Here is a 23,875-nt window from a genome sequence, read left to right on the forward strand (position 1 = left end):
GGTGTTGGCCAAAAATGAACCAAAGCAAGACTTAATGAAACTTGAAGTTTAAATATTTTATTGAATGTAATAATTACTTTCCAATATAATTTGTAGGATAATTTAGTAACTATGCTACAATTTTTATGTACAAAAACTAATGGTTTAATTGTTTTAATATTTTTTTTTTTTGCCATTTTCAAAGGATTGATTGTAATGTTCATTGCCCCTCTACTTTTCAATATTGTTTAAGGATAATATTTATTTATAATAATGATATGATTTATGTTAAGAAAGTAAACTGTTAATTGTTTTTTGGCATTTTCTACAGGTAAATTAAAATTGTATTTTTTTCACTGGGAGCTAATTAAGTGATTTTTGATCAACGTAAATTTGCCAAGCTAAATATTGTCCAGTCTAAAAAATAATAGCATATTAGAATTACTCTCACTCAAGTAGGACCCCTCATTGTAAAATATGTCAAAAATTTTACTTCACCCTCGTAAATGACACACCCTTAGGGCATGCCATTTGATTTTACAGTAATATATTCTAGAGATATTAGACGGATTTTGTTAGTATTTATTCAATTTATTCAAATACGTTGAGGATAAATATAATAATTTTAATAAGAAATTAGCGAACCTGTATTTGAAATCAAGAATGTACAATGGCGATTTCCTTCAAATGATATATAGTAATTTTTTGCGTGAGTTTTTTTTATCGCATAGAAATAACTAGATAGGTAGATAGATGGGTTTATTCAGCAATATTATACATACAGATGCACTACACTAATCATAATTTTCTCTTAAGTCCAATGCGTGGGTCTTTTGACCGTATGTGCTGTATAAAAAACAAGTCCTACTTTGTAGGCTTCACCCCCCTCACCTATGATTAGATACAACCACTCCCCAAAAGAACACACAGATTAATATGAAAATGACACAAACAAAACACATTATATAATATATCCTAACCTAAAATACAAACAGGCATAAAAGTGTATATCTCTATCAGATGAGATGATGTAATGTTTATCAGTGGAAGAATTGTTATTACTCTGGTTGTTCGGCAGGCGTGGGGTTCCTGGACGACGTAGTGCTGCAGACTGCACGCCGGGGGGCAGCAGGGCGGCCCGCCAACTGGATTGAGATGTGTACGTGTCCAGACGGGTATGTGGGGCAATTCTGCGAGTCGTGTGCACCAGGGTTTCGTCATGAACCAGCCAATGGGGGACCTTTTGCACCGTGTGTGCCGTGCAACTGCAATGGACATGCAGACATTTGTGATGCTGAGACTGGTGAGTGTGAACTAACTGCTGCGTTAGAGTCTAATAAGCTTGATATTTGCGTTTGTAAGTTTATATTTACATACATTAAGAGATATAGTACTCGCATGTTATTGTATTTATATTTTCAATGACATGCATGCAATAAATACAACATTTTAAATGATTTTATCACTAATAGAACTGTTCTATAAACAAAATGCATAAAACTGAAACAGGTGTTCGAAATAATATACTTGTAAGAACACTGCTGAAAGAAATAATAATTTCAGAATCCAGCATATTTCCTCATAACTTACCTCACTGTTCTGAGTACATATATGGCAATTACAGCTATATATTTTTTGTTTTGTTTCAAAATAAAAATAAGTATTACATAAAGAAAATAAATGATATTGGAAGTTGTATTTAAAATATTTCTGTAACAACACTTTTCACTGAAACAAATGAGTATTTCTAAATTCAAACAGTTTCAGCCCTTATTTTACTAATCTTGTATTGTTTCATGAGAAAAGAAAAGAAAACAAACTAAAATAAAATGAAATGCTCTATCCAGAATCAAACCATATGAACAACGGTTATACTTACTTTCAGCATAAAGAACACAGAAGAATAATATCACCAGTGATCGGTGTTGAAGATGTGATAATGAATAACTGAAGCCTGACACGGTAACTTGGTGCGCCATGCTGCCAGCAGGCTTGTAATTATGATAATCGCAACAATGGAAACAGAGGATGGAAGAAGCAACAGCTCCAAATATCCAAAGATAATGAAGTAATAACAGAAAAAAATTAACTCTTGCAGTGAATTTTGATGAAGTCCGGAGGGTCTAATTAGTCAAATTCACTCTCCTCACCTCCACGCTGTGTCCCTCTGGGATCTTTTAAGATGTGAAAGAGGGGGTGGTGTGAGGAAAGCAATGAGAAGCTACTGCCTTTATCTTTCCCAAGAAAAGTTGTAAACATAAAGGAATTGTTTGAGTCACTGGCTGAGAAGAAACTGCTTACTGAAGGATGCACGGGAAGGAATGGTGAATGGGAGAAAAATTCGGGACAAAAGAAGATATCAGATGATAGGCGACATTAAGATATATGGATCATATACAGATACTAAGAGGAAGGCAGAAAATAGGAAAGACTGGAGAATGCTGGGATTTCAATAAAGACCTGCCATTGAACAGAAAACAATGAATGAACAGAAAAATAAAAATTGTTAGATTCTGTCTAAGAGCGTAAGTTACAGGAAATCACATTTTCCATTCAGAATAGTATGTAATAAAAATTGATAGAATTAGGGTTCTTGGCAGTTTAGCTGGCAGTGAAGAATTGCGTTAATTGACAACCTGACAACTGCTACAGCTCATGCATTTTGTCAAGACACTCGCGATGTGCAGTACGGGAATAACGTTTCTGTGGAGGGGATAGGAGTAGAAGGGAAGGTTGGGCGTGTGTCTTCCGAGTTCAAGGCAAAAACTAACCCATTCCCCTATAATTCGTAATTAGACTCATCCGATCTTGTAGGAAGAGTGGTGGAGTGTGTGTACATAATGCATGCGCTGTACAAAGAATAAGAATTACAATTTACAGAACAAAATGCTAAATATTTAATAAATTAAAGTGCTGTTGTTGATTTATTCCAGGACAGTCAGCTTGTTTTCATAACAATTTGTCTTAGTTTTTGTTTCCTTGAGAACATTTGTATGTATGTATGAATATTGCGGTCTGGCTTTGAACACCCAACTTCTCCATCAGCCTGGAGAAACAATTGTTAGCACGTTACACGTTGTTACATGGCAGACACGCTGGGCTGTTATAGTTGATATTTTTTTAAAGCATCTGCGTATTGTTGTGCAAATCTGCTTCTGCAGTATCACATACTTTGTTACAAGGTACGCAACAAAAATTAAAAGTGAACACTAAATTGTAAAATATTACAAAATACAAAAACTGATAAAATGATGATCGAAAACTAGGATAGGGGTAGTTGAACAAATGAATTAAAGGAACCCTTTTAATTGTACAGTTTACTGTTGTTTGTAAAGTAACAGCACGTATTTTATTTTTCCAGGGCGTTGTATCTGCCAACACAACACAGCTGGGGACAACTGTGAGCGCTGTGCACGGGGTTACTATGGCAACTCTCTGCAGGGCACTGCATACGACTGCAAGCACTGCCCATGTCCGAATCAGGGAGCCTGTACACAGCTCGTGGATGAGACAGTTGTGTGCCTGGAGTGCCCCAGAGGATATGGAGGTACAGTCATAATCTGTGTTTTTGTTGCGATAGCCACTGTCATGGCAACATGGCCAAAACCAAAGTTATTATGGAAGAGCAAAATTATCACGGCAAGAAAATATGTAAGTATATTTTTTTTTTCGAAAAGAGTGAAAAAAAAGTGTAAAGAAATTGCCAATTGAAACTGAATTTCTTAAGCATGCAGAAGTTTTAGATTTCTCAAACAGAAAACTTTTCGCACTGGTATTTATTTCTTGAATATTTCATTAAGAAATGAAGGTGAACATGAGGAATTTGCAGCTTACCAATGCGATAGTTCCCCTGAATACGATATAAATGGGTCTGGAATAGACACATACACATATTGGATAAAAATTTCAGATTTCAGAAATGAAAGTGAGTAAAAAACATTAAATAAATTGTGTTCGCAGTACTAAGATTCCTCACAGTGAGTCTTCAGTACTGTGAGATATCAACACTGGAATCACTTCTGATCCAGAAGATGAAGATGACATCACAAGGGGAAGTATGCTTCAAGAAGGAATTGTCCCCCTGTGGAGTACAGTTGCGCCGCACTCGGCCTCTCTCTCTTTATCTAATCGTCTAAACTTGTTAGTTGGAAAACAAGACAATTAAATAATAAACTAACCCTGCCATGAATCGTTATGATCAGGATGGTAATCTGCGTGTCGAGGTAGTCAAGTGATAACACACACTCACTATAAAACACAACTATTTATTAGAACAAGCAAAATAAATTCGTAGCACATAACATATCTTGCTAACAGTGTGGCGTAGACCAAATCCAGCTAATTACCTTACATAGGTAGTTGTTTCCCCATGCTGGCATCCATCTTGTCAAACAATCTTGACATAACCATCACTCAGCACACACATAGCCGTTACATACAGATTGGTCACCCCTCAAACGTCACACAACAGTGGGTGCCTTCATCGTGGATTCCATACTGTTTAAATTCGTTCTACTTCAATAACTAGATTAAACATAAACCGAAACCAACTCACTGAACTGATGATATATAGAGGCAGGCTTTTAGGTATTTCACAACTAGAAAGACGATCCACCAAAAATACAAGCACCGACCAGTATTTCACCAGAGTTAACTGAACGTAAATCAGTCAGGAAAATGATGGCAGCTCAAACTAATAAGTACATCCCAAAACTCGCCGCTAGCTTCTACCCGAATACCTTCTACAATTCACTCGCAGGTTCCCGCACACCGAGTACTATACAGCTTCTGGTAGACTTATCGAACCCAGTTCGATCCCTGGCCTACGTAGCAGCTCGTATTCTTCACAACACTCTCACGTGCCGGCACACCTCAAACCTTAGCGAGTCCTTCCACTGGACTAATATCTTCTGCGATACTTCACAGGATCCCACAACACTGTGTACAATACAACTCCTGGTAAACTTATCGAATCCAGTTCGATCCCCAGCCTACGTAGGAGCTTGTACCCTGTCACGCGTCTGATCTTCTCGAGTCCCTCCACTAGACTTAACGCTACATTCGAGATGAAACTCGCTTCACAGACCAAATCTAAATCACGCCATCGTCTTGACCAATCAGCAAGCGCTATTATAAAATAATGAATTCTCCCCGGATCAAATAATGACTGGCCCCCCGGGCTCAACTCATCATTGGTAATAGGAACAGAAACAGAGGATAAAAAAAAAGAAAGTTGAGAGGAAAGCCATCTACGAGAAGTAAGAAGAACTAGATCAGAAAGAAAAAACTACGAGCCATCTATGAAGAGTTAGAATAATTAAAACTAACAGAGAAAAAAATATGAAGATAGAAAAATCAAAAGAAATGTTAAATGTTATGTTTTATTTAACGACGCTCGCAACTGCAGAGGTTATATCAGCATCGCCGGATGTGCCGGAATTTTGTCCCGCAGGAGTTCTTTTACATGCCAGTAAATCTACTGACATGAGCCTGTCACATTTAAGCACACTTAAATGCCATCGACCTGGCAAATCAAAAGAAATAGAAAGGAAAAGAAAGATGTGCCGAAATATAAACGGCACACAGTGACAGTTAACATGCCTGACCTTGAAACAAACTAGCTCGGGTTCAAATCCAGGTTGGGCCAAATTACCTGGTTGAGGTTTTTTCTGGGGGTTTCCACTCAACCCACTGCTGGGTAACTTTCGGCGCTGCCCTGGACTCATTTTGCTGACATTATCACCTTCATCTCATTCACATGCTAGATAACCATGTCGTAAAATAACCAAGTATATATAAAGAATTTGCAGAAAACAAGCTGCATTCCAGAAATAATTTTTGTTTTCTTTTGTTAGATAACGATGCGACATGTGGCTCAGCTGCTAGGGGACCACAAAAACACGCTGTATGAAAGATTGGCAGCGGTTCAAGTAATAGCTATAAACCCTAGTTTTAAATTGATCCAATGTATGACTGACTAACTATTGCGGACTTAGCAGGAGACTTTTATTTCTTTGCTTCCAAAAGTCAGAGATAGTATAGGATGACCATTAGGATTTTGGTTTCCTGGCGAGTTTGGTGACCGAAAGAATGCCACATTTATTTCGACATGGAAGATACGCAAGGCAGAACAATGGGAGAAATGTCCCCCCCCCCTTCCCCCAGTTAATATCTTGAGATAGAAGAGAACAGCAGAAGTGTTACTCATTTGAGCGATACTGTATACGTGTTGTTTTAATGGTGCACAGCAGAATACTAGCAAATATTTGTCCTCCACATTTCCCCCATTAATTTTGTCAATAATGTTATTGATAGTTAATAACAAAACAAATACTTGACACACTTGCAAAAATTGAGATTTCTGTATTAAGTACGGTATTTAGGTAAAAATTGCTAAACATGACAGCAAAAATAAGTGCAATGAAACTTCTTTTATGTGTTTCACTTACGAGTTTTTCACACTTATAGTTATTTGTTTCCCCCCCCCCTTTTTTCCTGAGGTCCCAGCAAAATCCCTGTACTTTCCATGTTAATTTATTTTGGATATATTTTTTTTCGTTTTTTTTATTATTTATTATATATATATATATATATATATATATATATATATATATATATATATATATATATATATATATATATATATTTTACACTTTACACAATCGTATTTTAAATTCTAGAAATTAAAAAATATCATTTCATTTTATTCATTCATAGTGTTCTGTTCACTGCAAACCCAGCTTTCTCCAGTTTTCCCTATTTTCCGCCTTCCTCTTAGTCTCCTCATATGATCCATATATCTTAATGTCGTCTATCATCTGATATCGTCTTCTGCCTCAAACTCTACTCCCGTTCTCCATTCCTTCCAGTGCATCCTTCAATAGGCAGTTTCTTCTCAGCCAGTGACCCAGCCAATTCCTTTTTCTTTTCCTGATCAATTTTAGCATAATTCCTTCTTCACCCACTTTGTTTCTTATTTTGTCTGTCCACTTCACATGCTCCATTCTTCTCCATATCCACATTTCAAATGCTTCTAGTCATTCTCTTCACTTCGTCGTAATGTCCATGTTTCTGCTCCATACAATGTCACACAAAGCACTTCACTAGTCTCTTCCTTAGTTCTTTTTCCAGAGGCCCGCACAAGATGCTCCTTTTCATATTAATAGCTTCCTTTGCCATTGCTAGTCTCTTTTAACTTCATGTTACTGCTTATAGTATATCCCAAGTATTTGAAGCTGTCTACTTGCTCTACTGCCTCATTTAGAATTCGCAAGTTTATCTTCTTTTACTTTTCTTCCTATAACCATGGTCTTCGCCCTGTTTGCATTTATCTTCATCCCATACTGCTCACAACTGTCATTTAGCTCGAGTAGCAAATCCCTTAGTATCATCTCCTCTTCTGCCAACAACGCCATAACATCAGCAAATCTTATGCACTTTATTCTTCCTCCTACTGTCACTCCTCCCATATTCTGAAAAGAGTTCTTCACTAAATCCTCCAAGAAGATGTTGAACAGAGTAGGTGATAAAGGGCATCCTTGACTTACTCTTCTCCTTATTTCATTTCCTTCTGACATTTCTTCTCCTGTCCTGACTTTGACTCGTTGTTTCATATAAATATTACTGAACAGCCTCCTCTCTTTCCAATCCACACCTATTTTCTTTAGAATCTCGTCAGTTTATTCCAATCAATTCTGTCAAACGCTTTTTTTTTAACTCAAATACTACATACTCTTCTTTTTTTCTTCTCTAGGTTGTTGTTCATATTCTGATTCTCAAATAAAATACCATTTCGGATTCCATAATAAATTACCCACCAGTACATCAATACTCTGAATCTTGATCATCTTGATCTTTTTATTGAATATCACTGGCTTCTGTCTGATTGTCAACTTATAGTAAATGTGTATTTTTCTCTCTTTTCTCTTCCTTCATTTTGTTTGCTCTTGTGTGTTATTTATTGGTTTGAATTAAGATACTTACTGTATTTAGTAAACTGTCCTTGTAAATTTTATGTTATATTGTTGGCTAAGACCACACTGTACAAGGTAGTGGCTAGAAACATTTTTGTTTTATAAATTTAATTTGTACTCACTAGCTAGCTAGTTAAATAAATAAAATATCCACTCACTTTTGTATAAATTAATGTTGAAAATGTACAGTGACAACGAAACTAAAGCTCTATAATGTCAAATTGTCATCAAACTCGTGCTCTGCTCAGCGTTGCCAAATGTACCAATGCTCTGGCTTGTAACTGAAGGTGGCTCTGCAACTTCAACCATATCACATCACTTCCTTGAATGTCCAGCCATCTGAGGTATAAGATAAACTAAGCTCTGTTGAATCACAGGGAGAAGGGGGGAGAGAAATTGAACCATTACAATAATAGATAGATAGATAGATTTATTTGTTCCATAATATTCTTGCATTTCCTTTATAGCATAGAATAAAGAATATGTCCAATTCTTACGTTTAAATATAAATGCAATACATATAAAATGCAAATATGAAATATGTACAGAATTAATACCTTAATAACAATAATATTTTATACAATGTAATATGTTTACCATTTAATAGTATTAAAATATTTACACAGTACTGCGAAATGTCAAGAATTCATCTACAGAATAGAAAGTGTGAGATATTAAGTAATTTTTTAGTTTTACCTTAAATAATGCAGTGTTTTGGCTATGATTCTTAATGTCTTCAGCAAGACTATTTAACATTTTTATCGCCATGTAACGTACTCCCCTTTGATAGCATGATAAATATGATGATGGCATATGAAAATCATTCTTTCTGCGGGTATTTATACTATGTATGGCTGAATTAGTTGGAAAATTTTCTTTATTACATAAGAGGAAATTTATTATAGAGTATATGTACTGATTTGTTAAGGTTAGAATCTCTAATTTTTTAAAGAATAGTCTACATGATTCTCTAGCTTTTGCTCCAACTATTATTCTAATGGCTCTTTTTTGTAATAAGAATATATTTTTACTATCTGCAGAATTTCCCCAAAATATTATTCCGTAGGACATAATGGAATGAAAATAGGCAAAATATATTGTCTTTAAGATACTGCTGTTTAGAAATTGTTGTAACGACCTAATTGCGAAGCATGCTGAGCTAAGTTTGGGGGTTATCTCTTTGATATGATTTTTCCATATTGTATTATTAATATGCAAAGCAAGAAATTTGGTTGTTGATGTTTCTAGTAGAGGTATATTGTTGATAGTTGTGTCCAATGTTTCAGAGATTAAATTTGAAGTGGTTTTAAATTGAATTATGTTAGTTTTATTAATGTTTAATGCTAGTTTATTGGTTGTAAACCAGTCATAAATTTTAAGGAGAATTATTTCTGTTTTATATTTGAATGTGTCAAAGTTCTTGTCTGTAATTATGATACTTGTGTCATCTGCAAATAGTGTAGGATAACCTATTCCTTTTAATATGGGGCCAAGGTCATTTATAAAAATTAGAAAAAGAAGAGGCCCTAATATAGATCCTTGTGGGACCCCTGTATGAACATTTTCCCATGTTGAAGTAGATTTAAAGGAGTTATTAAATGCGTTGATTTCAATGTTTGGTTTTCTTTTTGCAGTGTAGGCTTTCACGGCCGGAGTCTATAGATGTAGATTCATTTTCCGGGCTGAGAGGCCGTGGTCTATTAGTTGGTTTTATACCAGACGTTTCGTCTGCAACTGTGGCAGACATCTTCAGTGGAGTGGTATCCGAGGTCGCAAGACTCTTCTCGGCGTACCTGAGGCAACTGATCCTGTGTCTGGTTGTGCGAGCGTATTTATAGTGCGGCTCGCGGGCCGAGGCCTGTTGTCGCTGCGGTCCGCGCCGCTTTGTTCGCTGCTCCCGTTCTGGGTTCCGTCCTTTTGTTGTAGTGGCTTCTTATCTGTTCTGTTTAGGACCGGGTACCAACACTTGTTTAGCTTTACGCCTTCTTCCTTGCGATTAAAGTTGTTGTTGTGTTTATGTATTTCGATCGCTTCTCTATGTAGACGGGGGAAGAAGTGCGTCGTCGTGCTCAAGATGTCCGTGTCCTTGAATCTAATGTTGTGATCGCCCTCTTGATAGGCATGTGCTGCCACTGCCGATTTGTCGATCTGTCCTAGGCGGCAATTCCTATTATGTTCTGTCAGTCTCGTCCTGACGCTCCGCTGTGTAGTACCAATGTAGACCTTCCCGCACGAACACGGAATCCTGTAAACTCCGGCGGACAGCAGCTTATCTCGTTTGTCCTTGGATGACCTCAGCATGTTCCGGATTTGCTTGGTCGGCAGGAAGGTCGTTTCCACTCCATGACGCTTCAGCACCCTGCTGATCCGGTCCGTCACATTCCTTAAGTAGGGTAGGAAGACCGTGCCCTTCTTAGTCGCTCGTTCCTGTGACCGCATCGACGGTGTTACTCTGGGACGCATGGCTCTCTTTATCTCCGGCCTTGAGTAGCCATTGGCCATGAGTGCTGTCGCTACATGGCTCAGCTCCCGTTGGATGTGTCGTGGCTCGGCTACCCGCCTGGCCCTGTTGATCAGGGTTTTCATCATGGCCCGTTTCTGGCCGGGATGATGATTGGAGGTCTTATGCAGATATCTGTCTGTGTGGGTCGGCTTCCTGTAGACGTCATGACCTAGGGTGCCATCTGTCCTCCTTTGTACCATAACGTCCAGGAAGGGTAACCTACCGTCCTTTTCCGTTTCCATAGTGAATTGTACTTGCGTATGGAAGCTATTCAACTGCCTCAGGAAATCCATCAATGATCGTTCACCATGGGGCCAGATTACGAACGTATCATCGACGTATCTAAACCAGCATGAAGGCTTAACTGGTTTTCTGTTTAGGAAATATGACTCAAACCACTGGTATGCTATACCTTTAATACCATAGTATTCTAATTTTCATAAATATGGAAACTCTGCTAGAGCTTAGTGAAGATGTGTTCATTGTGACTTCTTCGCAGGCCCGCGGTGCGACCTTTGCAGTGACGGATACTTCGGAGACCCAACAGGAAGATTTGGGCCAGTTCGTGTGTGTCAGCCGTGCGACTGCAACCAGAACGTGGATCCAAATGCTGTCGGGAATTGCAACAGGACGACAGGAGAGTGTCTGAAGTGCATTTACAACACAGCAGGACGCGAATGCGATGAATGCATGCCAGGTAACATAGCATAGGGGAAAGCAGAGGAAGCATCACGTTTGATCAGGCCAAATTTATTATTGCCACCTCGTGATCTGATCGTTGTTAAGAAGAGTGCAGTTTAAATTTGAAGTTGTTATTTGAGAACACCTCAGGAGAGCAGACAAATTTAGATATCTCATACACTGGAAAAGTGATAGACATTTTTCTAGGCTTTGCTTAAGTAACAGTATGTTCCTTGGTTTTATTGAGGATTTATCATCAGCCAGGTGATCACAAATGTTTGACTTTCTGAAATGAAAGGTAAAGAGTGAGAAGTTACCGTAGAAGAGGGTAAAGTCGATCAAAATTTTGCAATTTTTTTATGATATTGAGGTTATGCAGTGGAGCGAAGTTCTTCAGAAAATAGCATTTTGTCGTCATATCCTTCACTTACGAAGACACATTACAAGAATTGAATTACAATCTATAAAAAAACTGTTTTTTTTTATTTGACTTGTGATCGAAGTTATCTCCTTAAATAGGGTAAAGTCGATCACCATTGAATTTTTAGTTTAAGATCGATTTTAAAATATTGCAGAGTAAAGTCGATCACTGTTTATGTTTTTAAAAAACAAATTAAGTGTATTACATATATTTTATTTGTTATAAGGGGTGTAAAAATAATAATAATCTTCAATATATGCCTATAGCATTAAATAGTGTATCTTTTGCTACTGTGATCATACTATTCGATTCAATTAGGCCTATAAGTCTCCACTATACAATCGTGACTATGATTGCCAACTTATAAAACATAAAAACACATTTTAATACTTCACATACCAACAAACAAAGATTTAAGAATTCAGAATTTACATTGAAATACCACCCTTCTATAATCTAAAATGCAATTCAACATTGCTTAGGTTTATATCAGATGTTATTTGAAATCTTCCTCTCCTCATGTCACTTTAGAAACTACGTTGTTCCCATAGTCAGGTACAGAGGGGTGTACAAAATATGTTCCTTTGGCAGTGCTTCTCTTATGCAAGAAATTCACCATAATTTCGTCTTCCTCTTTCCCCACTATTCCATCAATATAAGCTATACTATGACACTTTCCTGTTTATAAGTGTAAGTGTTAGTTGGAGGTATTTCGGTGAACAATTTATTGTTCCTGCTGGTCCCATCTGTTTCGATTAGGTCGATGGCATGATGGACTTAACCCTACAAAGGAACAATAATGTCATTGACCTTGATGTAATCTAGAGAATAACATGAACTAATTTTGATATAACATGGAAATTTATTTAGAATTGAAAAACGAGATGACAGATTGAATTTATTTGAATATTATTTACAATTAACGCTAATTATTATAGTAACAGAACATAACCTTCTGCGACAGTATTGGATTTCCAGCTTCCATGACGTTTCCCTCGTTGTCTTTCGATTGCATATCCGAGAATAATCGAAAACCTGAACTTTAATGAATAGGTGTACTTTAATGACATGCATTAAAGGACTGCTACCAGGTGTATAATTACTACATTTCGGCATTGTCGAGCGTAAACTAAGTTGTTTGTATGTATTGCACTGTTCACTGTCCAGGTTTCTATGGCGACGCATTGGCTGTACCGAAGGGGGATTGTAAGCAGTGCCAGTGCTACCACGCCGGCACACAGGAGACTGGCTTTGGTCCGCCGGTGTGCGACCAGTTGTCTGGACAGTGCCACTGCAAGGCTCACGTCATTGGCAAGAATTGTGACCGTTGTGAAGATGGCTTCTATAACATCGTCAGTGGAGAGGTAAGCTCTTGTTTGCCTTTTGCTTTTGTTTCTTTTAATTTTTATTTATCCCTCGCCTATCTGCGTTTTAATTTCATATTGTGATGTTAAGGAAAAACAGCTGTGTCACAACCGATTATGTGTGATATAAAGAAAGACATCAAGCCAAAACGTTTAAGATGTGTACCAAGATGTTTATTCTTCGATGATTTGGAAAGTGTCATTAAAAAAAGCAGGATATACTGTAGTTAGATGAAAGGCTGTGTGGAACTATTGATGAATGTTACACATGGAAAGTGGGTTGTTGTTGTTGTTGTTGTTGTTGTTGTTGTTGTGATATGAAGGAAGAAAGTACCTGGTGAAGTGATAAGGGTAATTTCTCCAAATGAATTTCAAGTTTCAGTCATGGTTGTTACTGGGTCCCAGATCAATACAAATAGCCTTAACCTGTGGAAAAAATCTGAAGTGCTGAAAATTATTTCTCCTTCTGTTGTAATGAATAGTGAGAGAGTTTTCAAGTTTAATGACTTTTAAATAAGGCTGTATTTTTTAAGTTACTAATTTGTCTGTATACTGTCTACTTTAAGAATATTTTTCATTCAGTGAAGCTTGAATATTATGTTAGAATACAGTTTTTTTACTTAGTGTAATTTTTCTCAAATATGTTAAACTTAATTATGATCTTAACAAAGCCTATTCTTTGGATGTGTCACATCCATCACATTACTTGTCGATTCTTAAAATTTTTAAAACTTAATTTATAAATCATTCAGCATGAAACTATGTTGACAGTCCTGACAAGGTTTACCTCTTAATCAACACCAAGAGTAATCAGCCATATTGGAGATGTCCCATTGACCCGGGTGTTACCTCGCTTGTGTCTGTTTTATGTCCTGATGAAATCTCTAACCGTGCTTTGTACTTAGTACCGGTACACTAGTGTTTTGCGGGAAATATTCAAGATGAGAATGCAGAAAATGTAACTTCATACATACATACTACATCCGAGTGCCTTTAACTCTTCGAGCATTGTTTTCACAATAACATTGTCCCAGAAACTTGATGACATCCTTGAATGAGTCCCAAGCTTGGAGCTCGAAGTCAGTCATGATGTTTCTAAAATCGGCACCCTTAATGAGTTGGCAAATCTGTGGGCCTTAAAAAACACTTTCTCTCACTTTACGTTCGGACAACATTGGAAATTTCTGAACAAGATATTGGAAACAAGGCTCACTTTTGTCTAAAGCTTTGATGAATTGCTTCATTATTCCTAGTAAAAGAAGTAACTAAACTTTCTGTGTGTTGACAGGGCATCTCGTCCTTTGAGGATTTCGGGGCTCAGCCTCGCATGAAAATTTGCTTAATATATTATTTCAGATATTTACGAACAACTCTCAAATATAGAGGAAGTCCCGTTATCTTTATATAGTCTGCGCAGAGGAGATGCTATAGTTGTGGAAGCGACAGATAAATTCCAGCCCGTAGATGCTGGATCCCCAATACAGACCTAATGAGAAGAGTATGATGTAATCCCCATTTCAGTTTGGTTGATAGGCTTTCCCCTCTACTCACACTCTTTACCATCCGTGAAGGGGAAGATGCTACTGTCTATCTTACTAACGTTCGACTAATTGACTTTGAACATAGTGAAAATTCTTATTATTGAAAACGTTTACCGGCAATCTAGATTTCGAAAATCTATACTAAGCGTTTGTATTTAATTTCATTGTTGTTTATATCAACTGGCACATTAAAAAGCTACTGACAGCAGAAGATAAATGTTTTCTTCACCGCTAGTTGCTACTCTACAGCATAAACGACGGAACAATCTGCACTGTGTCGCTCCCCCTGACTTCATAATACAAACTGACATCCCTTTATTTAATTAATTATTAGTTGAACATGTTGTAAAAACGACACTAAAATATACTTAAACATGTAATTGTCAAACATCTGTGTCACTGTATTTTATATCCATTTATGTACTTTATTTAATATTTTATTTTCTTGTGGGGGGGTGCAGGTATAAGAGGTAACAGCTACCGGTCTGTTATACTGACGGACTCAGAGCAAGTAGAAGGGGAAAGAAATGCCTTTGCATCCTCTCAACTTGTATGAAATGTCGTTTAGTTCCTGGTTCAGCGTAGCGCTCAGTGCACGGAGATGCTAGATCCTATAACACAGATGTAGCGAGTGAAGGCGCCGGGAGAGGCGCAACTGTTGGGGCTCATTCAGTTCTGTCGCTGTTGCGTTCATATCGCAGTAAAATACTGTAATACAAGTAAAGCCAATGTAATTTTATGAGCAATAATGAAATTACTTTTTAGTTTTAATACCACGCATGACAAACTATATTTCAAATAGCCCTGGACAAATTCTAGGGCACGAGACGCCACTGTGTGTTGATTAGTTGGCGATTTATAAGATTTCTTTTCTCTGACACCAGGTATTTTTTTGTCGGCAAATCTGTAACTTTCCAGGGTACCATTCTGTACCAGAGAAAATAATTTTTATTGGCTTTGCAGTATCTTTATTGCTTAAGATATAGAAACCCAAGAGGACCGAAAACAGATGTGAGATAGAGTCACGGGAATGAAAAATATGACAACCTGAAAACAGAGATAGGTGTGGTAAAACATAATGACAATGATTTGACATGTTTAAATAATTTAATATACTATACTACAAGTTGGCGAACTCTCAATTTTGTGTTTAATACAGAATAGTGCATAATCTGTACTAGATACACAAAAAATAGTATTATTTTCGAAATCAGGGTATTCGATTTGACCTGGCGTAATCTTTTTTGAGAGTTCTTATTGATAAATGAGTTTGCGATCTCGATGTTGGATTAGAATTTCAATTTGTTTGGGAAAAAAATATAATTATCATTAGTTTGAATAATTTAACAAAAATATTGGTCTTGTAAACCAAAAATAAGGAATACCTTTTAAAGCTTCAGAAAAAAGATAATATCTTTTCATCAGGCAACAGATCAACTCGCTGTTTCCTGATAAGCTTTCACTGTAGAAGGCAATGGACATGAATTTGCGACTTAGATTGCGTTTGCTGCATCCTGAGTAAATGTTTCAAATATGCAAAACAACAAACATGGCCAACAAAAAATCTGCTTCAAGTTTCACATCCCATCAATCACTGCACCTTGTCATATTGAGAAACGAGAAAGTGCCTATGATGAAAGATATATTAAAAAATAATCTGCACTTTAGTGAGGATCCGAAGTTTTTAAAATCATGAAGACAATGATAGGTTTATAAATTAGGTGTTGACCTTTTTCTCACTATATCTAACTCTTACAGTACCGTTAATGTTTTCTATCATAGCATTGATTAAACTGTGATACTGCCATATTGCAAACGACACTGTCATCTTATACTAGCATTCTTCTAGCTTTAAACATGCAACTATCAGCACACCACAGTTTCAACTGCTTAAGAGGCGACATAGTTCTGCAGAATCCTGGGAAATGAGAATGTGGATGCATTAGCAAAGAAGGGCAGCACTGCTACTTACAGACCTGTTACTAAATCTACGTATTACTCTTTGAAAAGATTTATTAAATCTACATACTTAGACTTCAACAAACAAAATTTGATAACACACCTCAAGGGAAAAAATGGAACTCTCTGCATGATAATTCACAGTTAATTCCTGATTTACCACGAAAATCGTCTGTAGCTGCATTTAGATTGGCAACAGGCCATGATTGTTTGGCTAAACACCTGCATAGAATTGGAATATATCAGTCTCCTAACTGCCCATTGTGCAACTCAAACCAAGAAATGGATTCGGAACACCTCAAAATCTGTGCTTCAGTGGCTGGCCATGATAATATCTTTGAAAAATATTGGAGTGCAAGAGGTCAAATGACTTTATTGTCAAACGCCTGGCATTAGAAAACAACAACAACAGTTCTGCAGAAAGTGTGTTGGTGCTTTCTGATTCTTTGCTGTATTTGCTGCAGAGAGAGATTGCACTGATGGGGATGGTGTCCGGTCCGCTGTGTGATCTGATACGTTTTTAAGTTGTTGCAATCTTAATGGACTTCTATTGTTGCCTGGCTTCAAATAGGATGCAGTGTCGTGGCTGGGAATTCACTGTACGCTGATTTGTGTTGAACTGTTTTAGCATTTTCAGTATGTATGATGAATATCTGCTGTTCCGTACATTATGAATACGTAGATTTGTTTCTCTTGAACGCTGACATACTTTCTTCTGTAATAAATTGTGTACACTGTATGCAGATGTAAATAAATGATTTTTGTTTCAGGGGTGCCAGCCATGTAACTGTGATCTGGTGGGCTCTGTAAATCACACGTGTGACCTGTACACAGGACAGTGCCAGTGTCGCCCTGGGGTGACAGGTCAGAGATGTGACGTCTGTGAGCCGTACCAATATGGCTTCTCAGTGGCTGGCTGCAAGCCATGTGACTGTGACCAGATTGGCTCCGTTGCTCTGCAGTGCAATCCCATTGGACAGTGTCCGGTGAGTGTTCACTTGATCAAGAGATTGCTGATGATGTATCAGGAAATCTGTGATGTTGCGTTCTATTCGATGATACTTGGGTGTTACGATATGTCCTGGATTTTCTGCAGCTGAGCTGTAGCAGTCCTAATGTCCAAGAAAGATCGTCGGAACGACATTATTCCTTTTTCAGTTTCTACGGTCTTCACTTTCAAAATGAGTAAATTTAAATAATTTCGAGGGAAAAATTGTTCCGGAGCCGGGTATCGAACCCGGGACCTTTGGTTTAACGTACCAACGCTCTACCACTGAGCTACCTGGGAACTCTAACCGACACCGATCCAATTTTTCCCTCTATATCCACAGACCTCAAAGTGGGCTGACAACCGTCAAGCAACCAACTTCGAGTGCACACTAACTCTGTGTGACTTAAATTGTGGTTTTCTGTTAACGAACAGTGACGTGTATTATGCAAATCAAGATTTCAGGTATAACTCCCTGTAAAGTTGATTTGAATAATTTCACTGTTCGTTAACAGAAAACCACAATTTAAGTCACACGGAGTTAATGTGCACTCGAAGTTGGTTGCTTGACAGTTGTCAGCCCACTTTGAGGTCTGTGGATATAGAGGGAAAAATTGGATCGGTGTCGGTTAGAGTTCCCGGGTAGCTCAGTGGTAGAGCGTTGGTACGTTAAACCAAAGGTCCCGGGTTCGATACCCGGCTTCGGAACAATTTTTCCCTCGAAATTATTCAAATCAACTTTACAGGGAGTTATACCTGAAATCTTGATTTGAGTAAATTTACTTCGAAAAATCGCCACAGTGACTCAGTGATAGGTTAAGACAGGGGGCTCGAGTTCTAATCTTGGTCGATCTATCCTGAATTTATAGAACTTTTATTGTAAGCACGTAGTCCAGAAGACATGGAGGGTTTCTCTGGGTACTTTGGCTCTCCTGTGACATCTCAACAAGCAATTCTACATCAGCATCATTATTATGAGAAGTGTAATGTAGATCCACTACCTGTGGTGCATTCTGGGTAGTAAGTGGTCTATGCTTCTGGACATCTGTGAGCCATGCTCGTATAATGACAAATTAAGGGCCCTGCCATTGTCCTCTCCCCCTGGATGAAACTTTTACTTTGAGAAGATTTCATGGCAGTGTATTGTTTAATATTATGTCTATTTGGTTTGTCTTCTAGTGGTCCCTCTTTCTGCTCCCTCTCTCCTCTTATTTCTAGACTTCCTGGACAGACCCACACAGAATCTCCCTCCCAATGCTAGTCAATAAAAATTTCAACATGAGCTAGCCTTAATTGTTGTTTGAAAAATGAGTTCTATTCAGTCAATACTTAACATAAAACACAATAAAACATGTTATAATAACATTTACACAGATTTAAAAACAAACGGTTTCGCCAATTTTGATTGGCATCTTCAGGTCGTGTAGGTCGAATGGAACATGTTATAAAAAAAAGTGAACACTTGGTATATGACGTTAAAAACCAAAGTTACAACTGTAATATCACTTAAAGACAGAGAAAAGAATATAGCAAAAAGCCTCCACGATGTTGAAGAATCACTGTGTTGAAAGAGGCGTGTGTGAACCAAGGAAACAGCAAAACTCTTCTGTCATTGCAGATACAGTTTTCAAGATAGATTTGAAGATGCTACGAACAGGTCGGTCGTGTGGCCATTATGGAGAGCAGGAAAAATCCTGTAAATTGTAAGGATAGAATGAAAGAATATTTGGAAGCATTTAAGTATTATTTAAATCTTCTAAAACAATATTTACAAAAAATGGAAGAACGTCTTGAAATCCATGAGGCCGGCGACACGAGTGATCTTTACATTAAGTGGTAGCATATGACGAAAACTGTATACGTTGCACGACTATTGGATGAGTGACCGTTACTTGCGTGTGATTTTAAACAACGGATTATTTGAATTTGGTTGTGATAAGGTTTATAGGAGTTTTTAAACTTCGACAGTGACTGTGATCAGAATTGGACTTCTGGAATTTGAGAAGTCGCTTTTCTGCTCTCATGATGGAACCTGTATGTAGTCCCGAAACGTTGGAAATGTCAAGTTCCAGGACATGGAGCCCACTTCTGAATTAGCACTATTAATCTAATTTTAATTTGCCTTTTCAGCTATACTGTGTTGATATATCATTTTACATTATTTTTAGTATTAATAAAGTACTGTAAATGCATAGATGCTTGTTATAACAAAGAATTGCTCAATATGCAGTCTCTACTGCAGAAACTAGAGTGAAAGTTTGTCAGCAACTCCTACCCCATTCTCAATCTTTTAACCTGGCTATTTCCTCGGATCTTCTGAAAAATCAGTTTCATGGCGTTTTTTTTATTCTCTTTTGATAGTAGTTGATATAGAATTGCTAAATAAGGAACTAAAAAATAATACATTTCGCACGGACTTCCCCATGTAATACTACCTAAGCGCCATGCTTAGTCAACTTTTTGAGCTATGTGTATGTGGGGGTGGGGGAGGAGGTTGTTATGTAATGACTATGTTTCCAGTATTCTGAAGTGGACGATCAGACGTCTAAAACAAAGAAGTGTTATTTGTTTCATATGCTTGTGTAAGTTCAGAAACTAACAAAGAATGATAAGTTAGGAGGAGTTAACTTATTTCTAAGTATAATAACAGTAGATGAATATAGATTAAATAGGGTCCGTTTTCTTGCTTATCAAGTAATGTGTAGTCTAAATTATTAACTATGTCACATTTCTTGATTGGATTAACGTTTTCGGCAATTATTTGCCATCATCAGATCAACATAAGTGTCTTATTATACATACTGAATACTGGTTATGAAAATTAAGTAGAATAAAGTAATATTCGGACAAGCAAACATAGTTCCTACTAGACAAAATAGATGTTACATTATAATTAGTCGTGCACTGACTCAACTGTTTACATAATGTTCATATTAGACACAGGTAAAATTATAACTTGCAATAATTATATTATTAAATTTTCACATAGAAGTATTGTGCGTAGTACATAAATTAAACTAGCAGGTTATGAATATGCTTAATGGTATATAATTACTATGTTTGAAGATTCTGCTTTTGAAGGGTACATCAAGATATCACACTATGGTATTCCTTATTTTCATAAATGTTGAAGTTTGAGCAGAGAATGAAACTTGAAACCAAATTGACAGTATGCTATTGATACTTCATGTGGACAATATTATGTTCCATGTGACACGAGTTGAAAACAAGTAATAATATGGATGTCAATATGAAACTTACGTGCCGTGTTGGTTGTTAACATGATGTGATCATCAGGTCGGTTGTTCAGCTAGTCAAGCAAAATTGTTCAATACATTCCTGATTACTGAAGTAAAGCTTTCAAAATGAAAATATAATAACAGTAGTCGTTGTTGTAGTGTCTGGAGAATGTGGAAGGACGACAGTGTGACCGCTGCAAGGAGAACAAGTACGACCGACAGCGAGGGTGCATCGACTGTCCTGCATGCTACAACCTGGTGCAGAGCGCAGCCAACGCGCACAGAGCCAAGCTCAAGGAGCTGGAGAAGGTCCTCAGCGACATAGAAAGCAATCCCACCGTCATCAACGACCAGAACTTCGAGAACAAGCTGAAGGATGTTCAGGATGTTGTGGAGAGGCTCTGGAATGACGCCAAGCACGGAGCAGGAAGTATGCTGCATGTCGTAAGATTAAAAACTATTAGTTTACGACTATCGGAACTAGTGTGAATGATTGTAAACTATTCTGTTGTTGATATTTCCATTCTGTTAGGCACAAAGTGCTATCATTTGTATAATCTAAAAAGCTGAAATGACATAAACAAGAATAATGTGTATCAGGTGAAGACAAGAGCCTCCTGGAGAGGTTGGAGGAGCTGCGCAAGCGGTTTGATGCGGTTGGTGAGCTGACTGAGCAGACGAACGAGTCCACAGAGAAGTCCGCGCAAAGCACGAAACTGGGAATTGGCAACGTCACTCAAGCGGAAGACATCATTGAAAAGGCTTCGGAAGCTCTCAAAGTGAGTTAAATGTTTTCTCTTTTAATGTTTAAGTACCTGTGTTGCATTTAGTATTACATACATTAAGAGTTACATACATGACTTGATCGCGTTAGAACATAATTGAGGGCAGAATGGTATCCTTACGAAGTTACTGTCTGGCAGAAAAAAGTAACTTGACTTGGTTATTAAAAGTGAAGGATAGGTTCTTGTGCCTCTGTTGTAGAAAGTGTTTCTTGATTTGTATGGAAATACTTGATGTCGAAAAGTGGTTTCTGACTTTTAAGAGTAACTGCCTATTTTAGTCTTATATTGCACTTAAACATAAATTGGACCAACTCTGTGGTGTAGGGGTCCGCATGCTGGTCTCTTATGCAGAGGGCCGGGGTTCGATTCCCAGTTGGGTTGATTTTCCTGGTTCAGGTTTTTCAGGGTTTTCCCTCAGTCATAGGGCAAATACCAGGAAATTCGGGTCATAACATCTCTGAATATCACCGGCTTCATTCATCACCAAAATCATATTCATAACAAATCAGTAATACATGTACAACACAACAATAGAACCAGTCTCAACAATAGTACACAGGCCTTCGGATTTCACCCAAAAGATTAACTCGCGATATGGCCAGAGATGTTAAAGAGAGTATAAATAACAGAAATAATAATAAATTGAAAGTTTATTTATTGTCTTGCTATTTTGTTAACCAACAGTTGTGATGAATTGTTGCAGGACACAATGGACTACCTGCAGACAGATGGGTCTGCAGCCTTATTGAAAGCTATGGAGCGCTCAGAACAGTTTGGACAGACAAGCAGCCAGATGTCCGAAATTGCCCGTGAAGCGCGGGTTTTAGCAGAGCAGTATGTACCGATTCATGTTTATTATTAACGTGATGGTTAAACCTGTTCTGTGAAGATGACCTTGTTTCCAGTGAAGCCACTATGTAACACATCTGTTGTGTAAAGAAAGCAATTCAAGACTGTCAGATAAACAAACCCACCCCTGCTTTCCACATACAAACATACATACATACATACATACATACATACATACATACATACATACATACATACATACATACATACATACATACATACATACATACATACATACATACATACATACATACATACATACATTCTTCCCATCAATTAAAGACAGACTGAAGATAAATTTACCTGTCGGGGCTGAATTTACTTCTCTTGTGACAGGTCATGGCTTCACAAGATCGTACCTTCACAGATTCAAGATTATTCCAACTCCAACGTGCCCTTGCAGACTAAAAGAAGAACAGACAGTCAACCATATAATATTGAGATGTGCCACACTGATAAAAGAAAGAAGAATTCTACGAGCTAGTATAATACGTACAGGTCAAACCTGGCCTCCAACTTTTGATCAGTTCACAACAACATACCTCAAAAGCTTCAGAAAATTTATAAAATCCATAGAATTTGGCAAAATGTAACAGTAATTGAAATTAGAAATAATATTAACAATGATGGTAACCTAAAATAGAAGAAGTACAATTAGGCAACACTTGTATCTATAAGAATTTCAAGATCTCAATCAAAATTGGAAATATCTTGTTCTCATGTCATAAATTATGTAACTAATTATTGTAATATTTTATGTAAAGCATGTAGTATTACTCCACTGTAATGGAGCATGCTGATATAAAAAAAAAATACATACATACATACTGTACATACATGCAGGCATACATACTGTACATACATACATACATACATACATATGTACTGTCCGTTACTCAGGAGAAGACGAGCGGAAAGAATGTGACCTTCTTGACTTTCGCTGTTGATTATTATAAACATCGCTCAGATAAGCATCCCAGTAGCCAGGTTATTACTGTGCAGGAAACATGAGTAACAATGCGTATGGAAATTAAAGCTGAGTTGAACAGAAGGAGACCTAATGTTTCCGCTTACTGCAGTACAAATATTGCACGTGTTGTCGTACGTTATCTGTGCACATCCCTTCCTCCTCAGTCCGCTCTCGTCTTCTCCTGAGTCACCGACAATACATACATACATACATACTGTACATACATACATACATACATACATACATACATACATAGAGAGATAGAGAAGAGGACAGGGAGGACGTAAAGGGGAGGAGAGAGAAAGGGGCATGCACAAGAGAGAGAAGGGCAGAAATTGTGGTGAGAGAGAGGGAATATACATTTGTTTACCGATGACGTCAGCATTTCCAAACGTGAATTTGTCTTACAGTTTCCATTCCTGCATTGGCAGATTTAATTTGTGACCCATTTTAATAATTCCCTCCAGGCAAGAGAAGGAAGCCGACGACATTCAGCTTATTGCTGCCAAAGCTGTGAACACATCAACAGAAGCCTTTGAACTGGCGAGGGACGCCATCAAGCAGCAGCTGAACATCAGGTGAGTGCCTTGCTTAAATCAGGAATAAGATGCATAAACACTAAG

At 37.5% G+C, this 23,875-nt stretch overlaps 1 protein-coding gene across 1 annotated transcript in view; it reads left to right on the forward strand.

Annotated features, from left to right (window-relative positions):
* LanB2 (laminin subunit gamma-1) overlaps positions 1-23,875 on the forward strand; it is a 219,832-nt gene that overhangs the window by 177,589 nt on the left and 18,368 nt on the right. Inside the window, exons 12-20 of the mRNA XM_069832299.1 lie at positions 1,058-1,282; positions 3,341-3,526; positions 10,955-11,152; positions 12,725-12,921; positions 17,192-17,407; positions 20,808-21,078; positions 21,249-21,427; positions 22,137-22,267; positions 23,720-23,830. Of these exons, the coding sequence (XP_069688400.1) occupies positions 1,058-1,282; positions 3,341-3,526; positions 10,955-11,152; positions 12,725-12,921; positions 17,192-17,407; positions 20,808-21,078; positions 21,249-21,427; positions 22,137-22,267; positions 23,720-23,830 (1,714 nt within the window). The remainder of the gene's footprint in view (positions 1-1,057; positions 1,283-3,340; positions 3,527-10,954; positions 11,153-12,724; positions 12,922-17,191; positions 17,408-20,807; positions 21,079-21,248; positions 21,428-22,136; positions 22,268-23,719; positions 23,831-23,875) is intronic.

Source organism: Periplaneta americana, chromosome 8 (assembly GCF_040183065.1).
Source record: "Periplaneta americana isolate PAMFEO1 chromosome 8, P.americana_PAMFEO1_priV1, whole genome shotgun sequence".
Taxonomy (NCBI): domain Eukaryota; kingdom Metazoa; phylum Arthropoda; class Insecta; order Blattodea; family Blattidae; genus Periplaneta; species Periplaneta americana.